This window comes from Gambusia affinis, linkage group LG07 (assembly GCF_019740435.1).
Source record: "Gambusia affinis linkage group LG07, SWU_Gaff_1.0, whole genome shotgun sequence".
NCBI lineage: Eukaryota > Metazoa > Chordata > Actinopteri > Cyprinodontiformes > Poeciliidae > Gambusia > Gambusia affinis.
In genome coordinates, this window is record NC_057874.1 from 27,798,254 (window position 1) to 27,826,156 (window position 27,903).

A 27,903-nucleotide genomic window follows, 5' to 3' on the forward strand; every position below is an offset into this window, starting at 1 on the left:
TTAATGTCGGGGGACCAAGGGGGAGCAGGGCAATCTATGAGGGAGAGGCAGGCACAAATGAGAATGTGTATGTAACAGAGTTACGAATTTGCTTTTTCATTATTATTATTTCTAATTCATTTTATATTGAGAATTTGTCAATTTTCTCTTATTCAGTTATCTTTATTTATTGTTTTGTTTTTGCCTGCGGGGGTCGCCCTTCTGCACTCTGCCTTGTTTGTGTCTCCTGGGCTTCTGTAGTTCAATGCTGCTGTGGGGCTCGAGTGCAAGGAGAGGGAGTTGAAGAGGTGGTTGGTTTGTTTTACTCTTCTTCCCCAGAATAAAAAAATATCTAAATAAATACCTGACTGAATGACTTCTGGAAATTCATTGATGCCACAGTTACATGTATATATACACACCCAGCAGAACAGTGGCTTGCTTTTCTTCTTTGCATATTAGGGTAGCTTACGATGATTACAAATACTGTATAGGAATGACCTGGTGCTGAGGGTAGAGGGGGGCCAATCAGATGCCAGGTGGGGGGGGGAGTAGTGCCCCTCCCCCCGGCCCCCTCCTGGCATCTGAAGCTCTTTAACAGTTCCTCAACAGTTGTGTTGCTAGGTACTATAATCTCATTTCGGCATCATGGCTACTGAAAGCGGCAAGGGAGAGTTGGCTGTGCCTCTAGGAAACGCATTAAATTCCATCCAGTGCATCAGAGACCAAGTCAGAGGTAAATATCACAAGTTATTTATTGGGGAGGGAATGAAAAAAAAAAAAACACCATTGCAGGCTAATTTAGAACTAGCATTTAAAATCCCAAGGGGTGTCTCTTAAAATCCATTTTCCTGATGTCTTTACTTGTCTCTTAATATATTCACATCAACTCTTTTTATTTACTATAACCTTTTTTATATTTCATAGCTCCGATACTAGTAGAACATACAAAAACATATATATGGTACGTCATTATCACAATTAACTGCCTTTCATTTTAAACAAAAACAATAAGCATTTTTGGTTTAGCAGTTTTAAGTTATGCAAATTAAGAATTTTTATCTGCCTTCTATTGAAATTACAAGATTAATTTCCGAATCGGGAAATTGCTAAAGTTCAACTAATTTTTCACTACTTTGAGCGTCTCTTATCTGCTTCAGTTTAAAAACTGCAATTACTTAGGCTCTTTAAACCTGGACTAGATTGTTATATACTGATAGTGAAATATTGAAAACCCAGTTTATGATTTGCAAAACCTTTATTTGATTAATAAAAATGTAATAAAGTCAATTTCAGCGCTGTTTCTGCATCTTATTGTACTGTAGTTTTTAAACTACAGCAAATTAAAGACGCTCAAGGAAGTGAAAAATTGAGTGAAAATTTCCTAAATGCCATCTATGATCATGAGCCAAATTCATCTTTGTATTACTGTCAGAAATATTTGTTAAGATTGCATCTTTGAACAGACAAGAGGTTTGCATGTAGCATACCAAAAAGCTTCTAAAAATCCAGAATACTTTGAAAAAAAGAAAAAACAACTAAACAGGTCAAAATTCTTTGATTTAAAAATCAAACTATTTAGATTTTTAAATCAAAGTATTTTGATTTAAAAATATGTAAATTATTTTTAATGAAAGTATTTCTAAATCAAAGTGTTTTTAAATCAAGGACCATTTTTTACTGACAAAAAGTCTTCATCAGTAGAAATTTGTAGCTGCTGAGTTTGCTTGTAAATGGAAGTGAATTGGTGAATATGTAAAATATCAAAACATTTTAACTTGTATAGGTCGGCCTGTCTCTGCTTCTGTTTATTGTGTTTGATGCTTAGTACTGAAACATGTTCTCAAGAGGTAGAATCAAGCAGAAAGAGTGTTTTCTGTATTTTTTCCTTTAGATGGAGAATCAGGTGAACAGGGTGGAGCATATGATCTCTCCGTGTTCTGGGACACTTTGAGTTGAGTTTTATTAACAAATCTACATTTTCTAGACAACAGGTAGCTCAAATTACCTCCCATCTTGTTACTGGCCATCCTTTGTCACATTAAGATGAGATATAAAAGCCAGTTGTTTCAGAATAGCGCTCATTTACTACATTCTATCATCACACATTATTCCTCATTACAATAAAGCGTTTTGTTTCTATTGAATACTTTGAAAATGTTTCCAAACTTTTCTTCCCTGTCCTCAGACCAGGCAGTAACGGTTGTGTCAATGGCGGCAACGCTGCTCAGCATGGGCTCTTCAAAAAACCCTCAGCCATCTTTACAAGTCAGTTTGCTATTTTCAACACAAATAATCGTTTCTTTACACAAAATTCTGCTCATTCATTCAGGTCTCACAAAGAAAACATCTTAAAGCATCTAATTGTTCTAGGTTGTTTGTTTTAGGAATTCTGTTGAGTTTTTCCATGTTGAACTGCCATATAAATGCTTTATTGTGTCCTAAAAACAAACTTGCAGGTGTTGCAGGATGGAGAAAAGCTTTTAGTGACTGTATTAAACAGCACACTGACTCTGAGTGAAGTTTACTCCTGCCTACCTGAAAGCCAAGGTGACTCTTAAACTGTATATAATTTAATTTTTATTAGCAAAATAAAATAGCTACAAAAGAGCATAGTTGGGTAATAGTTACATTTGCTCAATTATATTTATTTGAGTAGCTTTTTGGAAAAGATTTTCTTCTAGGAGTATTTTTACTATGCTGTACTTGAGTCATTTTATTACAAAGTATCTCTGCTTTTACTTGAGTAAAATTTCTGGATTTTCTGTCCACTGAATGAAAGACAAACATGTTTTAACCAAAAATTCACCAGACACAGACACACCTGCAGTTTTTATTAAAGTTTCAGAAGGTTTTTATTGAAAAACTGATTTGGAAAGATTTTAGAATGTTTTTTTGTTTTTCATCATTTCGGTTCTTAAAATGACAAAATGTCCACATAACTTGATGTTTTAGTTTGTCTATTAATTTTTAAATATTAAATGATTCATAGTTTGATCAGTACTTGAATAGACTTTTTTCCAAATACGTTTTTATTGTTACTTGCGTAATTTCTTGGACAGCTGCTTTCTACTTAAGTAAAAATATGTTGAAACAGTGTTACTCTGACCTGATCACCATTTTGGTTACTCTGCCTGCCTCTGCTGAAGAGTGATTAATATTTGCAGCTGCTCTGTAAGTCTGGCTGAGTATTTTAGTCCTGTCTGTGTCTCAGGGGTGACGCTACGGCGACAGGTCAGGGACGCCACTGTGGAGGTGCTGGACGGCATTTTACAGCTGGTGGAGGTCATAATCAGCTCACCACTGCAGAGGTGCACACATCACTATCACACAAACATGAGAGGAACTACAAAGCAGCCAGCCTCCAACATCTGTGGTTGATGTTTTCTTAAGGCTGTTTGCCTTTTTTTCACTGGATTCACAAAGCAAATTACACTAAACGTATCACCCATCACTAGTGAAGGGCTGTGTGCAAGCAGACCATCATTATAAATATTATTTTTACTAGGAAAAAAATCAAACAAACCAGGAAGTTGCTGGATATCTTCTCTCATTTGTATGCAGCTTCATCATTTTCCTCTATCTGCTCTTCAGCCTGACTCAGGAGCAGATCACGTTCACTAGAGGAGTTTGGTCGGCCTGTGATCGCTTTGCTCAGCTAGCAAGAGGTAAGCAGAAACAAGTAAAGCAAAACTCAGCTGTGAATTTTTTATATCACCTGCATTAACATCAGCGTTTGTTTGACTGAAATGCTTCTAGTTTTCAGGTAGAGTAAGATATTTGTAAGTATGTATCATTTTTCAACATTTAATGATGTAGGAATAAGAGTATTTATTTACCTTCGAGTGACAGTGAAGGCCATATGTGGCCACATATGACTAAATCAATCAGGCTGCATTCACACTGCAGCCTTAAGTGTCCCAATTCCGAATTTTATGTCAAATCGGTTTAGTTTAGTTTTTTTTTTTGTTTGTTTGTTTGTTTGTTTGTTTGTTTTTACGTGGTCGTTCACACTTCCAAATATTTGCGACCTGTATATGTTCTCCGACCTCGCTGCAGCAGACCGGGACGGACCACCGTCAGTCTCATACCTTATTTGGAACTGGGACCATTGCATTCCGGAAGTGAAGGGGGCGCTATTTCCTATATTATCCGTGATCTCCCGTTTTTATTTTCTTTTGAAATCTGTGATATTTTTCACCTTTAGGAAGGATTTTTGCTCTCAGCATGAACTTGAACTTCTCTCTTTTATTTATTTCAGCGCAGCTCACAGTTTTTAACTAATTCTGTAGCTTTCTGTGAACTTCTAAATCTGCTCCTTAGTCGCATCTTTTCGGCCCTGCTACTGCCTCTAGTGGTGGGGGGGGTGGTAACACTACTAATCTAATTATATTGCTAAATCGGAGTACCACAACTTCCTAATTTCTATTAATTTCGGCATTACTGGCACCGTAAAAGATCAATTATCTTATAAAACACCATATTTTTTCCTTTTCCTAAGGTTGTAGAGATACTTAAATGAACAATACTTTTATACATTATAAATAATATCTATATATTTCCATCCATCCATAGGAGGAACAAAAGAAATAAGGAAACATAAAAAACAACATGATCAACTATAATAAAAAAAACTTACTTTAACACTCAGAGATGTTTATTGTTGGGAAAAATGTGTATTTTACAGACAACAAGGAAGCTCTGCTGGTCGATGTGTCTTCTCAGTCTGGAGTTGTAAAAGATGTCGTTGAGAAAATTAAACAGGTAAACACTAACACTCTTTTAAAAGTTTTTTTTCTTTGTGTTTGTCCTTATTACAAAGAAAAGCTCATATTTTATTTGAACTTTTAGTTGTTTCTGTATATTTAATAACCTAACTTTTACACAATAACCCAGATTTATTGCTTAGAATCAACAGCTGCTTTCTCCTTCACGTTCACAGCTCTTATCCGAACCCCAGGACCCGTTCAAGGACTGCCTCATTCATGACCCAGAAGACAACTCTGACCGTGACAGTCCTCACAGCATCCGGGACGTGTCCCTGTCAGAGAAGGACCAGCAGGTGATCAGAGCAAGTCTGGAGGTACTTGAAACAGCTGCATCCTGTCTGAGGAAATTCAGATCAGCCGTCGAGGACAACGGTGACGCTGCTGAACCTCAAAATGTCGCTCAGCTGGACGATCTGGCCGACATCAGCCGGGAAATCAGCCCCAGGTAAAGAGACGGTGTTGTTGTTTCTGCTGGATTTACATAGAGAATAAAAAAAGTTGCAACTAAATGGAAAAAGTAAATGATGGTACATTAACTAAACGGACTCCTGCTGATTGAATTACAAATTTAAACCAAAATATGTTGGTTTGTGCCAGCAGGTTCAAGTTATTTGCAGGATGTTTGGACTTGTACTAACTTTCCTTTGTTTGACATCAGAAGGTTTTTTTAAACTGTTCACTCCCATGAAGATGTTTCTCTCAGCGTTGATGTTTTCCTTCGCAGTGTGGACGATCTCGCCCTCTGTCTCTACCCACCCATGAATTACAGTGGAGTGGAAAACCACGTAAGGCAACCCTGCATTCTTTCTGATTGGAAAAATAGAATACATTTATTTTTTACTCTCCCTCAAAATAATAAGGGTGTTTTTTTGAATCTTGAAAATGAGCCATTTTTGATGTTTAATGTGTTTCCATAACATTGACATTGAGTTGTTTTTGTTTTTTATTCTTTTGAAAAATAACAAACTTTCTTTTTCTCCATTTAGATGTCTAGATTGGCAGCAACATTAAGAAAACTTTTGGACCTGATTAGGTAATATTTACTTATCCACAGTGGTTTGGATCAAGAATGCATGATTCACAGAAAATACCTAATTGTGATATTTATGCAGAAACTAGGGATTGAACCAATTAGTCGACTAGTCGACAGTCGACTCTAGGACATCTCGCGAGTTTTTACATTTTATGTCGACTAGTCGCAGTCATGTGATTGCCGGTGGTGACAGCCTGTGCTGATCTGACAGCACAGTAAACGTCACAAGACACAAGAAAAATAAGTTAATACATTAGTTTAAATGATATGTAGATGGATGCATATTTGTGGTTTTACAGTGTTTTTAAAAGGAGATGGAGTTGCAGCTGCAGTCGACTACAAAACACGAGCCGTCTAAAACTCGCCCCCTTCCCGCTAAGGATGTCACTTAGCGGCTCGCGAATGTCTTTGTCACGACGATCTAACTAATACATTATGATGTTATGTTGCTGATTAAATAAAGATCTGTGGTAATGCCATCTAAAAGATGTGCGTTTCCTTTTGAATGTTGGTTTCCCAGCAACTTATTATTTATCATAAACTATCCCGATGTTTTGTTGTTTCACTTGTTGCTGTTCTGTGTAAATGCCGTATTTTTCCGTGAAAACGGGTAATAAAGCCTGTACGGTGGGGGGGTGAGGTGGGGGGTGGTGGGGGTGGGGGTCAATATTTGTCGTGAAAATAGCTAATAGAGCCTCCAAGTAGTTCTGAAGGGTTTTTGCGCTTACGTCACTATGACGTCACCGCGACTAGTCGACATCGACTCGACTATTATCATGATGTAGTCGACCTTAAAAAATATGTAGTCGTTCAACCCCTAGCAGAAACTAATCAAAAATACTTAAGATTTTGTTTTTGAAGCCTGATAAATGCAGAAAACAGTTTTCAAATAATAAATTCGTTTATTAAGAGGAAAAAGCTTCCCAAACCTCCTCACCCTTTAGGAAAAAGTAACTGCCCGTCTTTTTAAGTCAATAACTTTAGAAATTAGAAAGCTGAGCTCCATTTCACAAGCCAAACCCAGGTGAGATTATTACTTCAGAATCAACTTTAATGGCGATGTTTATGTGTGTGAACATTTGGTTTCACATGCTCAAAGTGTACAGACATAAAAATATAAACTTTACTGCAGATTAAGAACATACTAAGTAAGAATATGTATACATATTAATACGTAGTTTAGTATGAGGTTTCTTCAAACTAAACCTCAGTTTAGTCACCTCCAAAATGGGCCAATAAGAATATTTTTTTTCAGTGTAATGTTTTGTTTTCAGCATGTTGTCTTTAATCCAGCATTAAAATGATTTGTTTGTGGTAAATGTTGCTGTTTTAGTGCTGACAGCTTTGACTTGTGCTCACCCTCCAGATCCAGCCATGTGTGTGGAGCAGCAGAGCTGACCTGGATTCAGTTTTTAGAGGCCGCCGTCGATCACAATGTTCAGAAAGCCAAAGAATCGATTGAGCTGGACGGCTAATTTAATTTAATAAAATGTTTGTAACATGCATTTAAAGGCCGCCTTTGCAGAATCGTTGTTTTGGTTTATGTAAAACCTGAGCGCCAGAAAATAAAATTGGAACAAATTACTTTAACTCTGAGGGAAAAAAGACTATATAAAAGCTGGACATACATTTTGACTGTATGACGTTTTTTTTGTTGGACTTGAAATGTTTTGAAAGTAAAATATTTTGTCAGAGCTGTTTATTAAATATATATATATATATATATATATATATATACATATATATATATATATAGTTACACATATATATATATATATATATAGTTACACATATATATATATATATATATATATATATATATATATATATATATATATATATATATATATATCATTTCCAAATCCTGTTGTAATAATTTATATATATATATATATATATATATATATAATATTACCTTAATTCTAAAACCAATCTTTTTTTTATTTAAAAAAATATAACTTTACAAAGTGTTCAATAATCCTCATTTGATTTTTTAAAATCATATTGGTAATACGACCTTGTTCTGCTCATCTAACTTTACTTTGTTAATATCATGACCTTATTCTGGTAATCGGTCAGTGAATGTGGATCACAGAACCAGTACCAGTCAACGCGTTTTCCGTCCTCTAATATTATATTATCCACCAGACGGGGGCGCCACATCTCTAACATTTACAGATAATCTGAAAGCTTTCAAGACGCACAGCTGGGAAAAAGTTCCACAGGAATATCTAAATAATCCTTGTTTAATGGTGGAGAGCGTTTCTGTTTTTCTGCCTTTAAATTGTGTTGAATGTTTCATAAGTCAGACTTTATACAATTAGATTTTTCAGTTTTGAAGGGTTTTAAGTTAGAAATTTCCTTTTGTGCACAGATAAGAAAGTTGCAGACTGATTTGAGGTTTTACTCCAAAGGTGCCTGGGGTTTAGGCTGCAAGGTTTGTAGATGTGAACCAAAGATGGGATTTTTCTCAAGGAAAAAAACTGATTTATAACTAGAATTAAGCAGTTAGTTTCAGGAGTGCAGGAGTTAAAACCCGTTTAAATTAACCTAACATCTTAGTGCAGCAGCTCTGGGTGGTTCTTCTTCATGGGTTTCATCTTCTTCCTCATGTCTGGGTGTTTGTGCTACGTGAGCACGTCTGCAGATCTCAGTAAGTCAGCAAATCTTCAGTCTAATAAAGAGGAAATATCATCTGTTTGCTGCTCTTCCGAACCGGGTAGATCTCCACCGGTAAGAGGGTTTCTTCTGATTCTCAACAATAAGATGATTAAAACAGGCAAACATTTTGAAGAAGAGCATTGGATGTAGCACAAGTTTTTATGCATTTAATCCATCTGCAACAACACTGCTGCTTGACTCTAAAGGAGTAACTTCCTTTATTGGTTAGAAATATACACTGAGACTCAAAAGAAGAAAAATGTTAAGTTATTTTCTGATATGTTTCTTTGTTTGGTCAGAAAACTGACAGTTTTTTACATGAATAAACTTACAGCAGTTCTTAATTTCCATTTTATTTTAAAGCCAAAATTTTAAGTTTAGATAAATTTATCTGTTTTTCACACGGATGAGATTTTTCTTCTGTAATTACTGCTGGCTAAAGTTTTTATAGTTTGCATGAATTGTTTTTGTCAGATGCAACATAATTCGTAAATCAAAAGTTGCTTTTTGTGAACAGATGTTTCTTTTAGTAACTTTAAAATAAAGTTTAAGGTAAAACCAAGACTTTTCATCATCCTGCATACGTTCCTGTTTTCTCTCTCCAGCGTTTCCAGCCATGGGAGCTGATTTGGTCTGTGCAGTTCTGTTCGCCGTTGCTTTGCTGCTGTCAGCCGTCGGATGCGACGTGAACTGTAACGGCCATCCAGGAGAACTTGGACCTCCTGGACGGGACGGGCTGGCTGGGATGAAAGGCCAGAAGGGAGAACCAGGTAGCATCTTCCTGCTGAAACCCAAGTCATATACAGGATTGTTTTAAAAGGGACCTTTGACGCAAAATTCATAGTTTACATGTTTTGTACTTCCACTTGGGTTTCTACTGGTTCTAAAAACAAACCAAGTGCTTAAAAAACAGCTAGCTGGTAATAAGTTATTACTTTTTGGTGTCTGGAAATGAGCACAGCCTGTTACCTAGCAATCTGAGATGAGCTCCAGCATGTTTGGTCAGCTGGTTTTACCGCTGTAAGCGCTGTACAATGGCTGCTGGATAAGACATGTGTTTTGTTGTTGATTTACCATCCAGAAACCCATTTCTGGATTCTGGCTCCACTTCTCCTTTTCAAACAAGTACCGTTGTATGATTGCGCATCTGTTTGCAGCCATTTTTACATGCGAGAGTTTAAAGTGACAGGACGCCCTAAAACAGCTGAGCAGTTTAAATCTCATTATCTAAATCTAAAAATGATTTTGTGTGAAAAACATAATGAAGATACATCTATTCTAACCTGTTCAAAGAAGCATGATAAATCACCTATAGGGTTTTCTTAAATATGTGATTTCATAACTTTAGCATTATTGATTATTGACCAATACTAAATGTTTCTGAGTTTATGACTACATTGCATCTTTATGTGCATTAAACACACTGGACTGAAGCAAACTGCACCAAGTTAAGACTTTAGTTTGGTCATTGACCACAGATAAAATGATCTCTGCAGATGTCTGAACTTCAGGGTTTTCACTGTTGCCTTCTGGTTGACGCTGCAACCTTCAACCTTTAGACCAACTTTTTTTTTTGCACTATTCACTGGTTTATGACTTTGTCCTCAGCTGTCTGGATGGACGGCCCAATGGACCCAAGCATGCTGCTGAGGCTGAGAGGGGACAAAGGAAGCTCGGGGCCACAAGGGCCGATTGGTCCAAAGGGTTACCGTGGTGACGTGGGAGCAGCAGGAATGGCCGGCCGGCCTGGTCCACCCGGTCGAGTGGGGATGAACCTCAACCCCGGTAAACGCAGCTCATACAACGAAGCTATCTGACCTCAAACACTCTGACAAGCACAAAGTTCACACAGAAAAGCACCAAAATAACTGATGAGCAGGAAATGGAGACGGTTTTCACGGTTTTCACTGTTTTCACTTATCTGGACGTTAATGTCCAGGTTTCCCCCAGAAAACCTGCCCGGCCCGGTTCTGTGGGCCCTCAGGGACGTTTTGTGAGCGCTCTGGGTGGCCCTTCCAATGATTTTATGTGGCCCCCAACTGCAGCTCAAGAATGACTCAAATGCAAACTTTTTATATGTAGTCAGGGTAAAATTACAACCAAATGTTTGTAATAGAGACTTTTACCAACTCTGCTGTGCATAAATCAGCTTTTATTTAATTTATTAAACTTGATTAAACATAGGGAAAGTTTTGAAAGGAAGAAAATATAACAGAATAGATTTGTTCAAAAAGAATTTGGAAAGAATTTCATGAGACTGTCTTGGGAAAACAAAGTGTCTTCAGTCAGAGGTTTCTTTGACTGTAACACAGACTGCTACAGCAGATCTCTCCTGCCAACACCCGTCATTATCTACAATTACTCTGAAGAACTGAATTAATCCGAATTATTAATATGAATAAATTACATTTAATTTCCCTTTGGGATCAACAAAATATTTTTGAATTGAAAACTAGATTAAGTTTCTTTTAATATAGAAAATCCTTTTAAAGTTTGGATCCACATTTTATACAAGAGAAAAAAACAGGCAGAATTAATTGATTGATTTTATTTCCGTCTTTCTATTATTAGCTGTGGGGTTTTGGGCTAGAAGTTTTCTGACTTGTTGATTTTGGCCCACATAACAAAAAGTTATGTTTTAATTAATGCGTCTGTGGTTTCAGGTCAAAGTTCGTCCAATCAGGAAACTCACTCAGCTTTCTCTGTGAAGAGAGATGTCACCAAATATCCACCTTTCAACCAGGTTTGATAAAAATCACATTTCTACATGCGAGGGACTGATTTATTGTTTTTCTACTCATAACTGAAAGCTCATTCGTTTCCTGTCAGAAAATAACCTATCAGGAGGCCGTCGTCAACACCAACAACAATTTCGCCATAAACACCGGCATCTTCACCTGCAGAACACCTGGTTTTTATTACTTCACCTTCCACTCCATTGCCAAGGTAAGCCTCCACTTCCTTGTTTACACTACAATTATGGCTAAAAATGCTGTAAAAATATGTAGCAGCTGTTGAGCTTCTGCATGTGTTTGTAGGTCAGCATGTGCCTGGGTTTAGTCAAAGAAGGAGAAGAAGAGAAAATAGTGTTTTGTGATGAAAACACTAGGAACTCTGAACAGGTAAGTGTCCAAATTACGCTTAATATATACGACTTAAAGCTGCAGTATGAAACTTTTATTCAAAGAAAATCTGTTTTCTACATATTTGTGACAGGATAACATGAGAAAGATGTAAAAGATCAATCTCCTCCCAGTAATATTATTCCCATCTGAACAAATGTACCGCTCCCAACCAAAAACAACCAATCAGAGCCAGGAGGAGGGTCTTAGCGCTGTCAATAATCCTCATGGACGCACTGCTAAATATGCTAAAGGGAGTTAGCAGTGGGAGGAGTGGGAGGAGGAGGAGCTCAGTGTTTTCACAGATTGTCTGTCTGATGTCAAACTGGCACAACATGGTGACAGTTTCAACAAATAAGTTTAAAAAAAAAGTTTTAATAAAAGTTACATAGTGGCATTAAACACAATTTCTCCTTTTCTCTTATTATCTTTCTTCCAGCTGCCAATATCTGTGTACATTTTATGTCCTCAACTGAGAAATACTAAAGTTTGAAAAAACTGCAAAATGTTATAAAAAAAAGTATCAAACTCTGGAATCTGCATTGACAGCACAGGAAGGAGAAGGGATGAAAAAACCTCCAGATAAATGCAAATTCAACATTTGTCCAACTACTCACCTTCATCTTGTGACATATTTTTATGCTTCATGTCAGGATTTACAGTTTTTCTGCCTCTAAAACGTGACATTTGTCCTTTGATAAAACCCGTACCGACAGCAGAGAGGCGGATCGTTTCTTCTCAGGCCTTGATGTGATGAGCTGTGGGTTTTTTTCCAGGTTCTGTCTGGGGGAGTCGTGTTGGAGCTGACGGCGGGACAGAAAGTCTGGCTGGAGTCCTACAGAGACCAACAGCAAAACCTGCAGATCCAGAAAGACGCCGACGCAAGAGACCTCAGAGAGAAACTGATCATCTTCAACGGCTTCCTGATCTTCTCAAATTCATAATAAAACTAGTCGAGTCCTGATTTCAGTCTCTGAGGTTCAGCAGCTGCATCACGTAAAATGTTTTCATATCTACTCATTTCAGAGCCGATCGATTTTTATTAGACCCTGACTCTGAACCTAAAGCTGATCATTTAATGGAGTGGAGTCCAAACGTTTGGGAACTACTCCAAGGGCCACCAAATGTTTAGTATTTTTTATTATAATTTTTATTTGCTGAAGAAACAAACTTACCACACCATGTTGTAATGAAATAAGCAAAGCAGTCAGATTTCTGTAGTTCTTTGTAGACATAAAACAAAAAAGGTTCTTGCAGGTTTGACAGATTTTTAAAAAAATCCAATTTAAATTAGTAAAATTTTTTCTGCTTTTTTCTTTCTTCTGTTTTTAGCAACAGGAAGAGTATGTGGCTCACTCTTGCCTTATTTTTCCAAGTTTATTAAATACAGGAGGTTTTCTGTACTTATTCCTAATAAAATTTAAAGATGAACACTTTGTGTTGCACATCAGATTTTACACTTTAAGATTTTGAAATGCAGATCTGCATCAACTGCCTGAACCAGCAAAACATTTTTATGCTATTTTTGAACTGTGATCAATGGCCACCCAAAATTATTCTGAAGTCCACAAATGGCCCTCGGGCCGCACTTTGGTCACCTCTGCTTTACTGTAATAAATATAACTCAAAATGTTTCTTTATTTTAATTCCAGTAGCATCAGTTCACAAAGCAAATAAATTAAAATTCTTTAAAATTTAGATTCTTGTTCTGCTAACATCTATGTTTGCTTTATGGTTTTTTTTATTGCACTAAAATAATAAATTTTATTTTTTAACCTTGGTTCTTTTTTGTGGTGTTTGTTTTATTTTTTGTTTGGGCCCAGCTTGTTTTTGTTTTGTTGAATTGTTGGTTGTAATTCTGTGTGTATTTCTTTGGGAATATTGTTTAACACCAATGTTTTTTTTTTCTTTCCTCCTTGGTAATGTAATTGTCTCCACCCCTTAATTAGTTCAGGCCATGCTTTAAAAGCCAGGTGTATGGAATTAGTGAAGAAATGGCTCCTTCCTATTGTGTGGAATATTTGGCTGTGAAATGTAGTGTGATGTTCAAAGAACTACATAAAGAAACCGTTTAGAGCTCTATAATGGCTGGACTTTGTCATATTTTTTATCTCAAACCAGCAAACCTCAACCTTGATGTGTGTATTTCATTTTCTACTCTATTCTTTACCACAAACTATTATGGCCAGATGAAGAGAATTCTTTTTTTTTTCTGAAAATAGTCACAAGTTGAAATAAATACGAGATTGCAGTCGTACAAGAACAAAGTCATAATAAATTATATTATAAAAATAAAGTATTATTGTATGAGAACTCGATAGGAGCCACGGAAACAAACGTCTCTATAGAAATCACAGCCAGGAGTGGAGGAGTTAAGAGGATCATAATTATTCATAATTGTAATTTTCAACCATTGTTTACGTCCAGGTTGACGCGTCGGGCGTCTTCTGAGGCAAAATTATGATGAAAGTCTCACATCAAAGTTAAATGCAACCTGATCTCAGACTGCAGATGCTTTGAAAATAATCACACATCTGATTTAGCTTCACGTATAGAAGTGGCACAAATGTAAAAACATCAGAATTGGGTTGTGGAAAAGTAAAATATGGGTGTCATCATTCACCTGCTGTGTGAATGTTTCTGTAGCAACATGAGAGAGATATTTATCTTCTCCTCAGAGTTCATAAAACATGACAATCCTTCCTGGCTGATGCTGTTTGTTTGATCATCAGATCATTTTTGTTTAATTTTGCGAAGCAAACGAAACAAGTTGTGTTTCTGCACATCCTGTTTCTGGGTTATTGTGCCACACCCTGAGGTGACCTCTGCCTGCTGTCGCAGCGGAGCTCCAGTGTTTCTCAATCCTTTACAGGCCAGAAGGAAACTGAAACAGAGTCGCCCAAAGCCACAGAGCTGCAGAGAGAATAAAAAAGATTTTGGTTGTTTGACCTGCAGAACCTCCGTGTTGTTAGCTTAGCCTCTTTTTTTGATGGATAAGAATTTAACATCTTTTTAAAACTGAGAAAAACATAAATATTAGTATTATTGCTGGATTCTACACTGACACCAACCCTGGTGGAAATATCTTTTTGTGTCCTGTTTGATACTTTACACTGTAAAAAAAAATAAACATTTCTAATACCAGCAGCTGTGGTTGGCAGAATTTTACTGTATAAATTCAGATTTTATACGATTTTACCATATTTATGTGTAAAATTGTATAAATACGGTAAAACCCGTATTTATAAAATTCTGGCACCCATGGCTGCCCGTATTTTACTAAAAAACAACAGACACAGAGATGGAAAACAAGGGGAAAAAACAAATAAAGAGAGGAGAGGTGAAGAGTTAAAAGGGGAAAAAAGAAAAGAATAGAGGAGAGAATGAAAGACTGAAAACACCCAATAAATTTGCTTCTACACCTGCAGAAAGAGAGAAAAAGACAAAAACTGAGAAACCATGTAACAAACAACATAATCAACTTATAATGATAATATCACTGAAAAGCACAACACAGCGCTAATTAGTACAAGATGCATTTAGTGATAACTGCAGCCCAAGACAGAATGTATCTGTAAACAACTGAATCCAAACAGTTTGCTTGGATTATAAGTTTTATCCATTAAAAAGTTCAATAGTCAACAGCAGGAGTGACGAGGCACCCAGAACCCGACTCTGACATGGAGGAGATCGGACCCACGGATTTCCAAAATCCTTCCAGAACCCACGAGACGCAGGAGGTCGGACTGATTTCACCTGTGAAGACGCTGCTGCAGTAATAAAAGTGACTAAAGAAAAACGTGTGGACGAGTTTCTCTAATGTTGGAACATTAGTCCTCCAATCCTGGAAATGTTCTTCAGGTGACAGAAGACTGACTTTGTAACTATCTTTATGTGGCTCTGAATGTTCAGGTCAGAGTTCAGCCTGATCTTTAGTTTCTCGCTGTAATAACTGAAGCTGTGCATTGACTCCTCTTTAGGTCCAAAGATAAAAACTTCAGTTCTGTTTCTTTTGTTTTGGCACATTTATCTGTTCTTCTGTTCAGTGATTGGCTGGTTCTGATTCACCTGCTGACATCATAATGTAGAGCCGTGTGTCTTCTGATTCAGGTAGATATTGAATCAGAGAGCTCCCAGGACGGAGCCTTGGGGAACCCCACCTGACTTCAGTCCGCTTCGATGAGAAGTTTCCCATTGAAACAAAGAAATCTCAGCTCTTTAGGTCCGACTGGAACCAGTTGAGTTCTGGACCGTCCCAGTAATAGATGAAGGTCAACGGAGTCAAAAGCTGCACTGAGGTCCAACAGAACCAGCAGTGGTTCTTCCGCAGTCCGTGTTTATATTGATGTCATTGAACGCTTTGACTAGGCCAGTCTCAGGACTGCGGTAACCATGGAAACCGGATACGTCAAAGTGGTTGTTCATCGTCAGGAAATCGTTTCACTGTTGAAACCGATTTTTCAGTCACTTTTCTGATTAATGGAAGATTCAAAAGTGAGTATGGCAAGACCTGTTGAGCGATAATAAACGCAAACATAAAGGAAACCCAAACTCAAACACTATGACTCCTTATTACCCCCTGCGGTTCTGATCTGCACGAGGCCCAAAACGTCTCTGAATGTTTTGTTTCATTCTGGATGTTCAACTTCATTTGTTGAGTATTTTTTGAAGCTTGAGTCATTTTCCCGTGTCTATGAAGTGACTGGTTTGCTGTTGGGACTCGGTTCTGTCTCTGGATCTCTGCGGCCGTCTGTACCCTCCCAGAAATGCAGAACTGTCGGATCAGAAATGTTTCCTCATACGACTTTATGCTGACTTCCTCGTCCGGCCGCTGCAGGACTCGGAGCTTCTCTTCAGTTTTTACTCCCTCGGGTATGTTTTGGATCGTTAATACATTTATTTTAATGCTGATTTTTGGTTTTATGGTTTTATCTCCTTTATTAAGTTTCAAAGTTTTTGTCAGAGATTTTAATGTGCCTCCTTCTTAATTCCCTTCTCCCTGTTTTTCCTGAATATTTCCTGTTATTTCCTCCTTTGACCTGATTTTCTCATATTTAATTCATCTTCCCATCCATTCATTTCATTTTCACATATTTGACCCTACTCCTCTGATTTTCTCCTCGTTTCCTCCTCTCCTTGTTAGCATCATGCTCCTCCGTCGTATTCTCCTTACGGGAGCTCTGCTCTCATTGGCTGGACCTCTGCTGGTCGCCATGGAAACGTGTCCAGCAATGCCAGGGATGCCAGGTCTGTTTGGGTGTATGGGTTGTTGGATTGTTGTATGGGATGGATTGTTTGTAGGGTGTTTCCGTGATGTTTTGTGGCGTTCCTCAGGTATTCCCGGACTTCCCGGTAGAGACGGCCGTGATGGGCAGAGAGGAGAAAAAGGAGATCCAGGTAGATTTTCCAAAACGTTTGTCATGTTTGGTCTTTCGTTGTCAGATCCGGATTAATGTGGAAATGTTTTTGATGATTTCATGCTGAGATGTTAATTTGTGTTTTATGGTAATTAGAAAAACATTAGCAGTAGCTAATACCACTGAAACTGTTTCTTATTACTTCACATTACAGCCAGACATTTTAATCGATTTCAACGGATTTTTATGCGATAAACCAAAATACCACAATGTGGTGAATAACTGGGAATTGGAAGGACAATAATACAGGATTTTCAGTTCATTTCCCAATAAAATCTTCAAGGTGCTTCATGGATTTGTACTCACAACCTGGAGTGATTAACTGTTGAAGCGTTAATCATTTTGGGTCTACCTGCACCAAGAACCAGTGAAGGAAACGGCATGAAAACCTCTGAAGACGCCGAGCAGAACTTCCTGCTTCAGGAAAAATGGAGTGGTGTCAGATTATAGCAGCTGTAGGATTTCTCTTTTGTCTTTGGCTAAAGGCTACAAGCCATTTCTCACGCTAACACTAAACTAGCTGGTTTGTTTTGGCTGCTTTTACCCAGAATGCCCTGGGTTGTAGTCCACTTCCTGCTTTTGGAACGGTCTCCAGTCTGCTTAACGTTCACATATGCATTCAAACTGAACCAGAGTTCACTTCAACCGAACCGAGACTGAGGTTTGTAGGCGAACCAGAGTTTCATTCACACCTCATCGAACAAACCGGAGTTCAGTTAAAGTGGACTAAACAGTTAAAGTTAAAGCAAAGTGTAAATATATTTTAAATTAAATAAAACTACTTTCTCTTCATTTCTGTACACACAATTTGGTTTGCAAAACCCCATTTTAAGACAGAAATTAAATATTATTTTCTGTAAGTAACCAAAATGGTTTGAAAAGCAGGTTAATTTCTGTTTCTAGTTTAATATATTTTAAAAGTTTTATTTCTTAGTATGAAATTGCAGTGGAGCAGCACCGATCTGAAGAAACAACAAAATGAAAACATCCACTCACTGTCGTTCACCAGGATCAGAAAGGACCGGCAGCCTGGGGCCTCAGAAGGGCCAGAAGGGGGAACCGGGTCCGGCGGGACCGCCTGGCAAACGAGGCCCGTCAGGGGAACCAGGGGAACCGGGCAGTGCGGGGATTCGCGGGCCTCCAGGAGAGCCAGGAGAAGCTGGGTACAACACAGACAAGCAAAAATAATAATAAATCAAATTTTTATAGAACTTTTTCAGACACTCAAAGGTGCTTTACAAGAGAAAAATAAATAATACACACAACAAATACTTAAATAATTTAAAATAGTTAAAGTATTTAGGTTATATGGGTGTTTCTCTGCAGAAGTAGCTCCTTAAATCAGCTTAAAAACAAAACATTCAAAAAAGATTAAAGTGTAAAATTCAACCATTTTTCATAACTTCTAACAATTTTAAACAAAAGTTCAGCCAGAAAATGAGAAGGAACAACAAATACTTAAATACTTTTAATCTGGATTTTATTTTATTTGAGTATGCTGATGAATTAAATCCCTTTAAAAATTATTTATGAGTTTTTTTATCCTGTTAACTTTTGTATTTCAGTTTATTTTTAATGCAAAAGGTCTAATTCAACACAGTTCAGTTGATTAAATCAGATTCAAGCTTCATTATTATCATTAATTATTATTACTTTCATCATTACTGCAGTCTTGTTATTTATAAATTGTTTTGAAAACTTTAAGCTGTTGCTAAACTTTAATTTAGCGATTGTTTTGGGAAAATAAAGTTTGTTTCTATTCTATAACAAGCAGCTCATTTTCATTTAAAGCTACTCATTAAAATCACATTAATTATCAAAGGAAACTTGACATCAAATTTTCACTTCCTGGTCAAGCACAGGGTGACTGTGGGGTGGAACAACCTCGTTTCAGCCGGAACAGTCCTCCACCAGGAAAGCACTAGAAGCCAGTAAACATGTGGCCTAAACTAAGTAGAATTAGAAAATAAACATAGTATTGCAGCAGTTCTGCCACTAGCTGAATAAAATATTGTAGAAAAAGTTTGATTCCTCAGCTTCAGAACCAGAACCTCCCTGTTTTCTGCAGGTCGGCTGCGGCTCAGCAGAAGGCGGCCTTCAGTGTGGCCAGAGCAACGTCTGAGTTTCCTGCTAAAAGCAGCACAATTCTGTTCACTAAAGTCATAACTAACATTGAGAACGACTTCAATACAGAGACGGGACACTTCAGGTGAGCATCTTAAACTCTGGTTTCAAGTCGATTTTTCCAAACGAGGTTTAAGAATCTCCTCTTCCTGCCTTTGCTTGTGTTGGGCTGCAGGTGTCGCATCCCAGGGATGTACTACTTTGTGTATCACGCTTCTCTGGAGGATAAACTCTGCGTGCAGCTGAAGCTCGACAACAATCTGCTCGCGTCGTTTTGTGATCTTCGCCGCAAAAAACAGGTCAGAGCGTCAGGCGACTCTTCAGTTTGTCATTTTTATTCAAAATCCAGTCCTGAGAGGAACCATCCTGCAGTCTTTGGATGCATCCCTGCTGAAATCCCATCAGCAGCAGCTTTCCCAGTAGACATATTATTGCACAGATTGAAATTACAAAAATAAATTTGCTTAACGGAAACACAGCAATTTTGAAAAAAAAACTCAATGAAATGGTTTTAAGATGAAGAGGTTTCTTCATGTTATACAAGTCATGTGATCCCCCAGATGTTACTACTGGTAGAAACGCTGAAGAACACGACAGGAAGTAGTAGGAGGCTCCACAAAACGACAGGAAGTAGTAGGAGGATGATGTTTTGTTTTTGCTTTGCGTCTGGCTCCACAAAACGTTTTGTGTCATTCCAACGTGTTGAATCCGTAGCTCTTCTGTAAAATCGCCGACTACAATTTCCCCAAACGTAGCCACAAACGTAGCAGCAGGACTTCGTCAGTCCAAAGCCTGAGCAAGACGCCGACATCTAAAATATGTCTGAATTATTGTGTGAACAAGCTTATTCACATGTGATTTTAATTTCCCTTCTTATGTGATGGATTCACCGCAATTGCAAAAGTGTGTTTTTTCGACATCAGCAGAATATAAACACAGATTTGTTCAGAGATCATTTGGATCCTTCAGATCTGCAGAGGCTTGTTAACGAGCCCTTCGTTTGATTCAGGAATGCATCTAAAGGTTCAGGATGGTAACTCTCCAGGACTGGACCTGAAAAACTCCAGTTGAGCAGGAAACTGTTAAACTTTCGTTGTTTGGGAATTAATCTGGTTTTCCTACAAATCAAGAAACTACAAGCGTATTGATTTCTCTTCATGCACATAAAGCAAAATAAACATGATCAAACTAAAAATGTTCCATAATGCGGGTGAGCATGCAGTAAGGCTGAGGTCTTCCTTGTTCCAGGTGACGTCAGGCGGGCTGGCCGTCTACGTGTCTCAGGGTCAGGAGGTCTGGCTGGAGACCAGGGAGCACCGAGGGATGACAGGAAGAGGCAACGGCTTCAGCATCTTCTCTGGGTTTCTGCTGCACCCTTACTGACCTCCAGCATGGACGCAACAACAACAACCACAGAAATTCCTGTTACTTTCCCACTTTGTGTGTCTCCTGTTCGGATTTTACTGAAAAACCAAACTGAGATGTTGAGAATTTTTTTCAGTTTAATCAATTTCCTCTGTCGAATTTATCATTTTTGTGTCACCAGTAAAAAGATTTTCTGCTAAAACCCAAAGTCCTATTTGTTTCATTTCTTTATTTTTGTATTCTAACTCATCACTCTAATAAATTATAAACAAATAGTGGCAACAAAAACTCTAAGTTAATTTCTCATTGAGTTAATTTCTCCACACTGGGAGCTGATTCCATTTGGAACTGAATATTTTGATTTACCAGAATAAGAGATGAGTTTTATTTATCTGCAAACACCTGAGACCTTTACCTGAGTGGAGATCCCCCCCACCACCACCACCATCTTCAGATCTACTAAAATCTAATGAATCAAATGTTTGAGCAGTGAAAATTTGACTTTGTGCTGCTATCATTCTAAAGATATTAATGAAAAAGTTTCTGTAGGTCATCAGAGGTTTTCATCAATATTTTCAGAGCTAAAGCAGCACAAACACACCACCAGCGTTTGACACCAATTTTGATGGATTTGAGTAACGTGGGGGGATTGGGGGGGGGGCTGGTTGACCTTTTGACCTTTAAACTTTTATTTATATTTTCAAAGCAAAAGCAGCTCAAACTAATAATGTTGCTGCACAAACCAACACAAAGGAAGGCGACTTGATTGAGAAGAATTTTGTCTAATTTGAAGAAGGTGGAGGGTTAGTTTGCTTACAAAATATTTAATGCAGCTTCAACAGAAACATTTGACTTTTTAATTAATCCAGTAAAAAGCTAGATGGTAAATTTAGTACTTATGGCGCTTTATGAAATCCAGAGGATCCCAAAGTGCTTCAACCTACATTCAGTCATTCATGCACAAACTAAAGGTTTAGTTGGAACGGTGACATTTAGAAACGTTCGATTGAAGAGGTGAAAATATAACCTGTAATTTTTCTCCTGTTACAGGAAAAAACAATCTACAGTTTTCCTGCTAAGTTTTGACAGTAATTTTACAATCACACCCATAAACAAGCATTTTATTGAGGGTTTTTTTGTGTCTGTTGGTCTTATTTTGCTTTTATGTAATTTTTTTTTACCTTTTGGTTCATAAAATACAGGGAAACATAACTGCATTATAATCAACTCTAAAATCAAAATAGCAAGAAAAAATGATGCCAGAAGGAGTTTTATAATGCAAAAAAAACGTTTTCTGGTAAGCAGGATAACATGATTAGAGGAGGTTAGGATGAAGAAGATTAAATACTGAAAGTGTTGATGCTTCACCTCCCGACATTCTGATTCTGTAATTTTGCAGTCTTTTATTTGTGGACACAGAAGTGAAATATTTAAACAGGAAGTTGGTAAAAACTCTCCGTGATCAAGAAGGGATGATGAAGAAATAACGGGCAGATATAAAACCAAACGTTTAACATTTTGTTCTGTTTTTCTGAACTTCCTGTCCAGATTCACTGAAACACAGACATCAATCCCGCCCTCTGCACGGACCTCAGTATCTGTTCCACAAATTATTTCATATCGTCAGCAGATCAAGCTATAATTTTTATATCAATACACCCCAAACAAGCTGCTTGGTCAGCTTCTCTTGTGCTCAGATCCTCTTTTCCATTTTTTCCTTCTGGGTTGATCTTCTCAACCAAACCAAAAAGGATAAAAACAATCCAAATAAATTTTTTTTTTATCTAGAACTGAATTTCTGACCTCATGGATCAAATTAAGTGTCAAGTTTCACTGGAGCTGCCAATGAAACAAACCAGAGGAAATTAAAAAGTTACCATCGTGCAAAAGTCTCCATGCACATCCTCGTTTCCAAGCAGCCAGTTTTCCCCAAACCACCTTAAATTAATCTAATCAATAGTCTTTCTGCTGCTCTGAAGGTGTTTTTAAGTTTTCCTTCAGCCTTTGGCTCCTTTGTCACTTTAAAAATGAGGATTGAATCAAGATGTTGGAAAGTGCCATTCACTGCTCAGAAATAAAAAACTAATGAAAGTTAGAATGCAGCAAGGAAAGAAGATTTGTTTTGTTTTATCTGTTTTTGAATCATCCTATTAATTTTATTTCTCTATTGTTTTGTTTTTGTTTGAGCAGAGTGACACGAGGGAGAGACTGTTAAATAAAAGTGGGCCTCGGTTGGACCCTTGAGGAACCTCACAGTTAAAAACTGTTCTCTACAAATGTATAATTAACAACCTGCTCAAAATAACCCCTCCCTGGTTTGGTCTACCCCTGAAAATATTCATTCATTTTCCACATTCACCAGTATTGACAATTCTTGATTAAGTTTAATCCACGTTTCTGATGTAATCATTAAGCATCTGTAATGAATTTATCCAAACTACCCAATGGGATTAGACGATGTTGATCCATTCTCCCAAAGTATTCACAATATTACAATATTGATTAAGCAGTTTCTGGATTCAATTGTTGTTTTGGTTTTTATTTAAGGGTATCAGAGTGAGGCTGTTGAATTTTAATCAGAAAGATTTTCCTCCATCCATCCATTTTCTTTACATCCTTGTTCCTGGTGGAGTCTGGAGGGGTTCTGCTGCCCATCTCCAGTGAGACGTTTTTGGCGACAGGCGGGTTCATCCTGGACACTAGTCCACTGAAGGACAAACAACCACACACACACACACACACACACACACACACACACACACACACACACACACACACACACACACACACTCCTAGGGAGAATTCAGAGCCCAGTTAACCTGACAGTCATGTTTTTGGACTGTGGGAGGAAGCCGGAGAACCCGGAGAGAACCCACCATGCACAGGGAGAACATGCAAACTCCATGCAGAAAGACCAGCTGGAAATCGAACCCAGGACCTTCTTCTACCAACTGCACCACTGTGCAGAAAAAAGAAAACTCTTCCTTTCATGTCATATTGTTGTGCTGCTTTGTATCGGTTTGTCATATTAAATCCAAATAAAAATACATTAAAAGATTTTTTTGTCCTAATGTGATAAAACTGGAAAAGTTTCCACAGTGTGAATACTTAGCGTGGCGTTGTGGAAACTCTGTCAGGATAAAAAAAAAACACCAAGGCAGGTTGTAAAGTCCAGGACTGGACGGAGCATCTGTCGCCTTTAAACTTTGGATTTATTTAAATTAAATCCCCTCAACATTCTCAGTGTTCTCCAGGTGATAAATTCATATTTAACACGTTTAAAATGATTATTTTTCCAGCCACCTGCAGTGAAAAGTCTGTGTTGTAGCCTAAAAACTGCTTTTACGACACCAGCAGAGGGTTTTCTTGCTCTCTTGAGTTTCACTTCATGTTTTCTTCCTGATTCTGCGTAGCAGCACAACTTTCCAACGTCTTACTACTGCAACACAGGACGACGGACATCATTACTGCAAATGGTGAGACTATCTTATATTTTATAAATGTTGTGCTACGTGAAGTAAAGTTCTAATCGTTGCTAGATGGAGATCTGTGCAGCTTCCCTAATGGGGTTAAAATGCATTCAGTAGGACAAAACTCATCTTCAGTTCACAAATGCTAAATTAATGCAAAATTAAAATTTGCTCAATACTTCACAGAAAATCCAGATGATAGATTAAAATGAGTGGATGTTCAGTTTGTGTAAATACTCTGGATTACAGATAATTAATCATCAATTAATTAAGATAATTGTAGGTCTTGTTACTTTATTAGTGGCTAAAGGGAAATCACTATATTTAAGCAAGATATTAGACATTTTTATATCGACTTTTTTATTTATTGCCTGACACAAAATTGTGGAGTGTGAAAAATTAATTATTCTTCCTCTAAAGGCTAAAATACTGGCTGGCAAATTTTCTGAACTGGCCAGCTCTTTGGAATGTGATTTTCCACTGTCTTTGTGAAAAATGCATAGAAAATATGGAGGATAAAAAGGCTGTTCTAAAATCTATAAATGTGAAATGAGTTTTAACGATGGTGAATGGCAACAATACCTTACAATTCCTCCTGGCAGCAGGTAAAACATGGAACAGTGCAACATTTACCCACTTATTGATGGATCTGCTAGCTTTTGGTTGCATTGGTCTGTCACACAAACTCCCAATAAAATACATTTAAATGTGGGTTTTAATGTGAAAAAATGTGGGAAAGTTCAAGCAGAATGAATGCTGTAGCAGGAAATCTAAAAAAAGCTTTAAAGTCTTGGTATTTTGAGTTATTCTGGTAAAAACTAGATTTGGTTCGTTCAGAGGGTTTGGGTTCCGGGGGCCTATAGAGAAGCAATTGGTTCCCGTTTTAAATTTTACCCAGTTGCTAACATTTGCCGTGCCACATGGCCGGTTAGACGCTATGAAGCTTACCGAAGTCATCTGCTGTAAACAAAGCGCCCTCCACTGCAAATAGAGAAGAGCCGAACTTTAATGTTAATTCAATATTTGGAAGTGTGGCCAACACAGACTGAACGGCTTTGTTCACGTCCTCCGCTGTCATTACTAAAAACTACAGACTACAATTCCAAAACAGAGCAGAAAATCAACGTCATTTTTCACAACTTCTTCCGTTCGCGGATTGGGCCGGTAGAAAATCCACCAGAAGGAACCGGAGGAGAGGAGAAAGCCCAGACTGTGTTGACTGATGTTGAGTATAAATCACATATTTGGGTCTGTATTCTGTTTCTGTCCAGGCCCCCCAGTGGCTGAGCTGCAGTACTGCATGGCTGCTTCTCTTGGTCTGCATCGTCCCGGTGGACATGCAGTCCTGCACCGGAGGAATCCCCGGGATCCCCGGGATCCCCGGCACCCATGGACCCAACGGACAGGACGGTGTGAAGGGGGAGAAAGGAGATCCAGGTGAGCTCAGGCCGGACAGAACTTGGACTTAAGATAATCTTTTTGACTTTGTGTTGACACAGTTGAGAGTTTGGTGTTTCAAACATGCAGTACAGCAAACATTTTTATCTTTTTGTTTTTGATTAGAGGCCTGAGTGAAGTTGCTCCCACAACAATTTTGTTAGATTTTGGGTAATGTGTGTGTGTGTGTGTGGGGGGGGGGGGGGCTGGTTGACCTTTCGTGACCTCTGGAAGCATTTATGGCTATCTTTAAAATGATAGCGGCACAAACAAAAATTGTTGCTGCTCAAATGTAGTTGAGTTGATTGAGACCAATTCTGGTAGATTTGGAGAAGGTTGTGGGGAAGCTTCACTCATACCGATGAGGCACGAAATCTGTTTACCTGCCTGAACAGGTGAAGGAGGCCAGCCAAACAGGGGTCAGAAAGGGGTGGCCGGTATGCGGGGCCCACCGGGCCGGCCTGGTATGAAGGGGGACATGGGCCTGCCGGGGCCTGCCGGATACCCGGGCCAGAAAGGGGAGAAGGGAAGAGCCTTCAACCCATCCAACAAGCAGAAATACGTCTTCTCCAACAAGAGAGCCATTTCAAATGTAGCAGAGATGAATGCGCCGATTAACTTCAACAGGTGAGAGGAACCGGCCGATGTTTTTACAGAAACCAGGGAGGAATGTCACTGAGTGAGAGGCTGAGCAGACCAGTTATCACTGAGAGAGTCATCAAAACACCTGGATGAGGCTGGAAGTGGAGCCAGTGATAAATTAGACCGAGAGATCAGCTCTGTGGATTCTGGTTCCTCTGAGCTGAAAGGCAAAAAATCAGTTCAGATGGAACCAAAATCAGGATCCAGACTGGAGGCTTTACTGAGGCCAACATGGATCCAACCATACATCCAGCAGTACATCCATCAACGCATCCAACAATACATCGATACGTCGATACATCCACCTGTACATCCAACAATACATCGATACATCGATACATCCAACTGACCATCCAGGATTACATCCATCCACCAGTACCTCTGTCCCTTCACCCAACCATACATCAATACCTCCATCAATATATCCAACAATACATCCAACCGTCCATCTAACTAACATTTTATTGGTCTATCCATCCATCGATCTGGTCTTCCAGTTCTCCATCCTGCGACTTCTCGATCCGTTCCTTCCTAAACTTGAACCATTTAGCTGCAGTAACTTGGTAAAAAGCTGCCAAGCATCTAAAAGTTGCAGGATGGCAGCTCTTCTTAGGCTCTCTGATACCACCTTAAGTCACCATTAAAGATTAACTTAAACTTGTTTTCTAAAGCAAAAACCAGTTATTACACCAACAAATTGTAGAACTAACATTTCACTTTTGAACGAAGTAACAAACATGTGCTTTAAACTCCTACAGAGTAATTTTGCCTGAGTTGGAGCCACAGTTTCAAGGAGAGACGCTGGTAAACGGGACATTCCAGTGTACAATCAAAGGAGTGTATTTCTTCAGTTTCCACATTTCAGCAAAGAACCGAGTGAGTCTCAGGGTTCTGGATCAAACCGTCTGGTTTACCTGCAAATTTCAGGCTGAGATTCACCATGATTTCACCACGCAGGTGTGTCTGAAGCTGATGAAGGGCAGCAAGGAGCACTTCACGCTGTGCGACGGCGCCGAAGGTTTCTTGGTCACGTCCGGCTCGGCGGTTCTGGACCTGGAAGTCGGAGATAAAATTTCTGTGGAGCCAACCAGGTACAACGGCATGGTGGTGTCGCAGGGCAGCACCAGCCACAGCTTCACCGGCTTCCTCATCTTCCCCACCTTTTAACCCTCCGACCGTCCATCAGTCCATCCATCAGTCCGTCCATCAGTCCGTCCATCAGCCCGTCCATCAGTCCGCCAGACATTTCAACCAGTCAGAGGAAATGTTCTTGCTTGGTAGTAAAGGCTGCAAAAATTACATTTCACGTTTCTCACCAACACTGCACAATCAGAAAATCTTCCCAATTATTTTTACCTAGTTTCCATGGAAATATCCTTGTACACTTGAAATAAAACAAAACTAACTTATAAGTAACTTCTCAGCAAGAAATATGAGCTTGTTTCAAATCAATAACTCCTTAATTATGGTTAAAAAGTTTTAGTTCCACTGGCAGATTATTTCACTTGTAACATGTCTTTTATAAGCTAAATAATTTTATAACGAGAAATTTGTTACAAGACCAGCGTCTTGTAACAATACAATACAAGCAATATAATTAATTACATTTTATTAATATAACATTAATAACATATTTTATTAAGAATTTATTGACTTAAAATAAGCTACTATTTCTTGCTGAAAAGTTATTTGTAAATTAGTTTTCTTATTTTGAGTGTAATAAGATATTTGCACTAGAAATAAGACTCAAAATACTTGGTAAGATTTTGTGTTTTTGCAGCGAATTATTGGACGTCTTGTCTGTGATCATCCTGAAACTGCAGTCTTATTTGTTTTGTCAGCATAAAATCTTTGGTCCAGTTTAAATAAAGTAAAAATCAGCAA

At 38.3% G+C, this 27,903-nt stretch overlaps 4 protein-coding genes across 5 annotated transcripts; all 4 read left to right on the forward strand.

The window, feature by feature from the left end:
- Positions 1-551: 551 nt before the first annotated feature.
- Positions 552-7,292, forward strand: LOC122833515 (cyclin-D1-binding protein 1 homolog). 2 transcript variants are annotated; one of them, XM_044121142.1, is made up of 11 exons: positions 552-715; positions 1,874-1,933; positions 2,168-2,247; positions 2,439-2,529; positions 3,194-3,290; positions 3,574-3,647; positions 4,667-4,743; positions 4,922-5,193; positions 5,473-5,533; positions 5,735-5,781; positions 7,148-7,292. In XM_044121142.1, the coding sequence occupies exons 1-11, from the start codon at positions 628-630 to the stop codon at positions 7,254-7,256; spliced, it is 1,056 nt and encodes a 351-aa protein (XP_043977077.1). In that variant the 5' UTR covers positions 552-627; the 3' UTR covers positions 7,257-7,292. The 2 variants fall into 2 exon arrangements, with proteins under 2 accessions (XP_043977077.1, XP_043977078.1); XM_044121143.1 differs by lacking the exon at positions 552-715 and having other exon boundaries at positions 1,882-1,973.
- Positions 7,293-8,366: 1,074 nt separating this feature from the next.
- Positions 8,367-13,646, forward strand: LOC122834760 (collagen alpha-1(X) chain-like). The gene is made up of 7 exons (XM_044123481.1): positions 8,367-8,514; positions 9,048-9,212; positions 10,051-10,227; positions 11,106-11,185; positions 11,272-11,388; positions 11,481-11,564; positions 12,341-13,646. Exons 2-7 carry the CDS (start codon positions 9,059-9,061, stop codon positions 12,506-12,508), a joined length of 780 nt encoding a protein of 259 aa, XP_043979416.1. The 5' UTR covers positions 8,367-8,514; positions 9,048-9,058; the 3' UTR covers positions 12,509-13,646.
- A 2,644-nt stretch (positions 13,647-16,290) lies between these two features.
- LOC122834761 (complement C1q subcomponent subunit C-like) lies at positions 16,291-20,672 on the forward strand. The gene is made up of 7 exons (XM_044123482.1): positions 16,291-16,436; positions 16,708-16,811; positions 16,899-16,961; positions 17,991-18,144; positions 19,050-19,190; positions 19,281-19,404; positions 20,354-20,672. The coding sequence occupies exons 2-7, from the start codon at positions 16,712-16,714 to the stop codon at positions 20,486-20,488; spliced, it is 717 nt and encodes a 238-aa protein (XP_043979417.1). The 5' UTR covers positions 16,291-16,436; positions 16,708-16,711; the 3' UTR covers positions 20,489-20,672.
- A 3,156-nt stretch (positions 20,673-23,828) lies between these two features.
- On the forward strand, positions 23,829-27,903 carry LOC122834762 (complement C1q subcomponent subunit B-like). The gene is made up of 5 exons (XM_044123483.1): positions 23,829-23,946; positions 25,212-25,377; positions 25,773-26,004; positions 26,778-26,895; positions 26,977-27,903. The coding sequence occupies exons 1-5, from the start codon at positions 23,944-23,946 to the stop codon at positions 27,184-27,186; spliced, it is 729 nt and encodes a 242-aa protein (XP_043979418.1). The 5' UTR covers positions 23,829-23,943; the 3' UTR covers positions 27,187-27,903.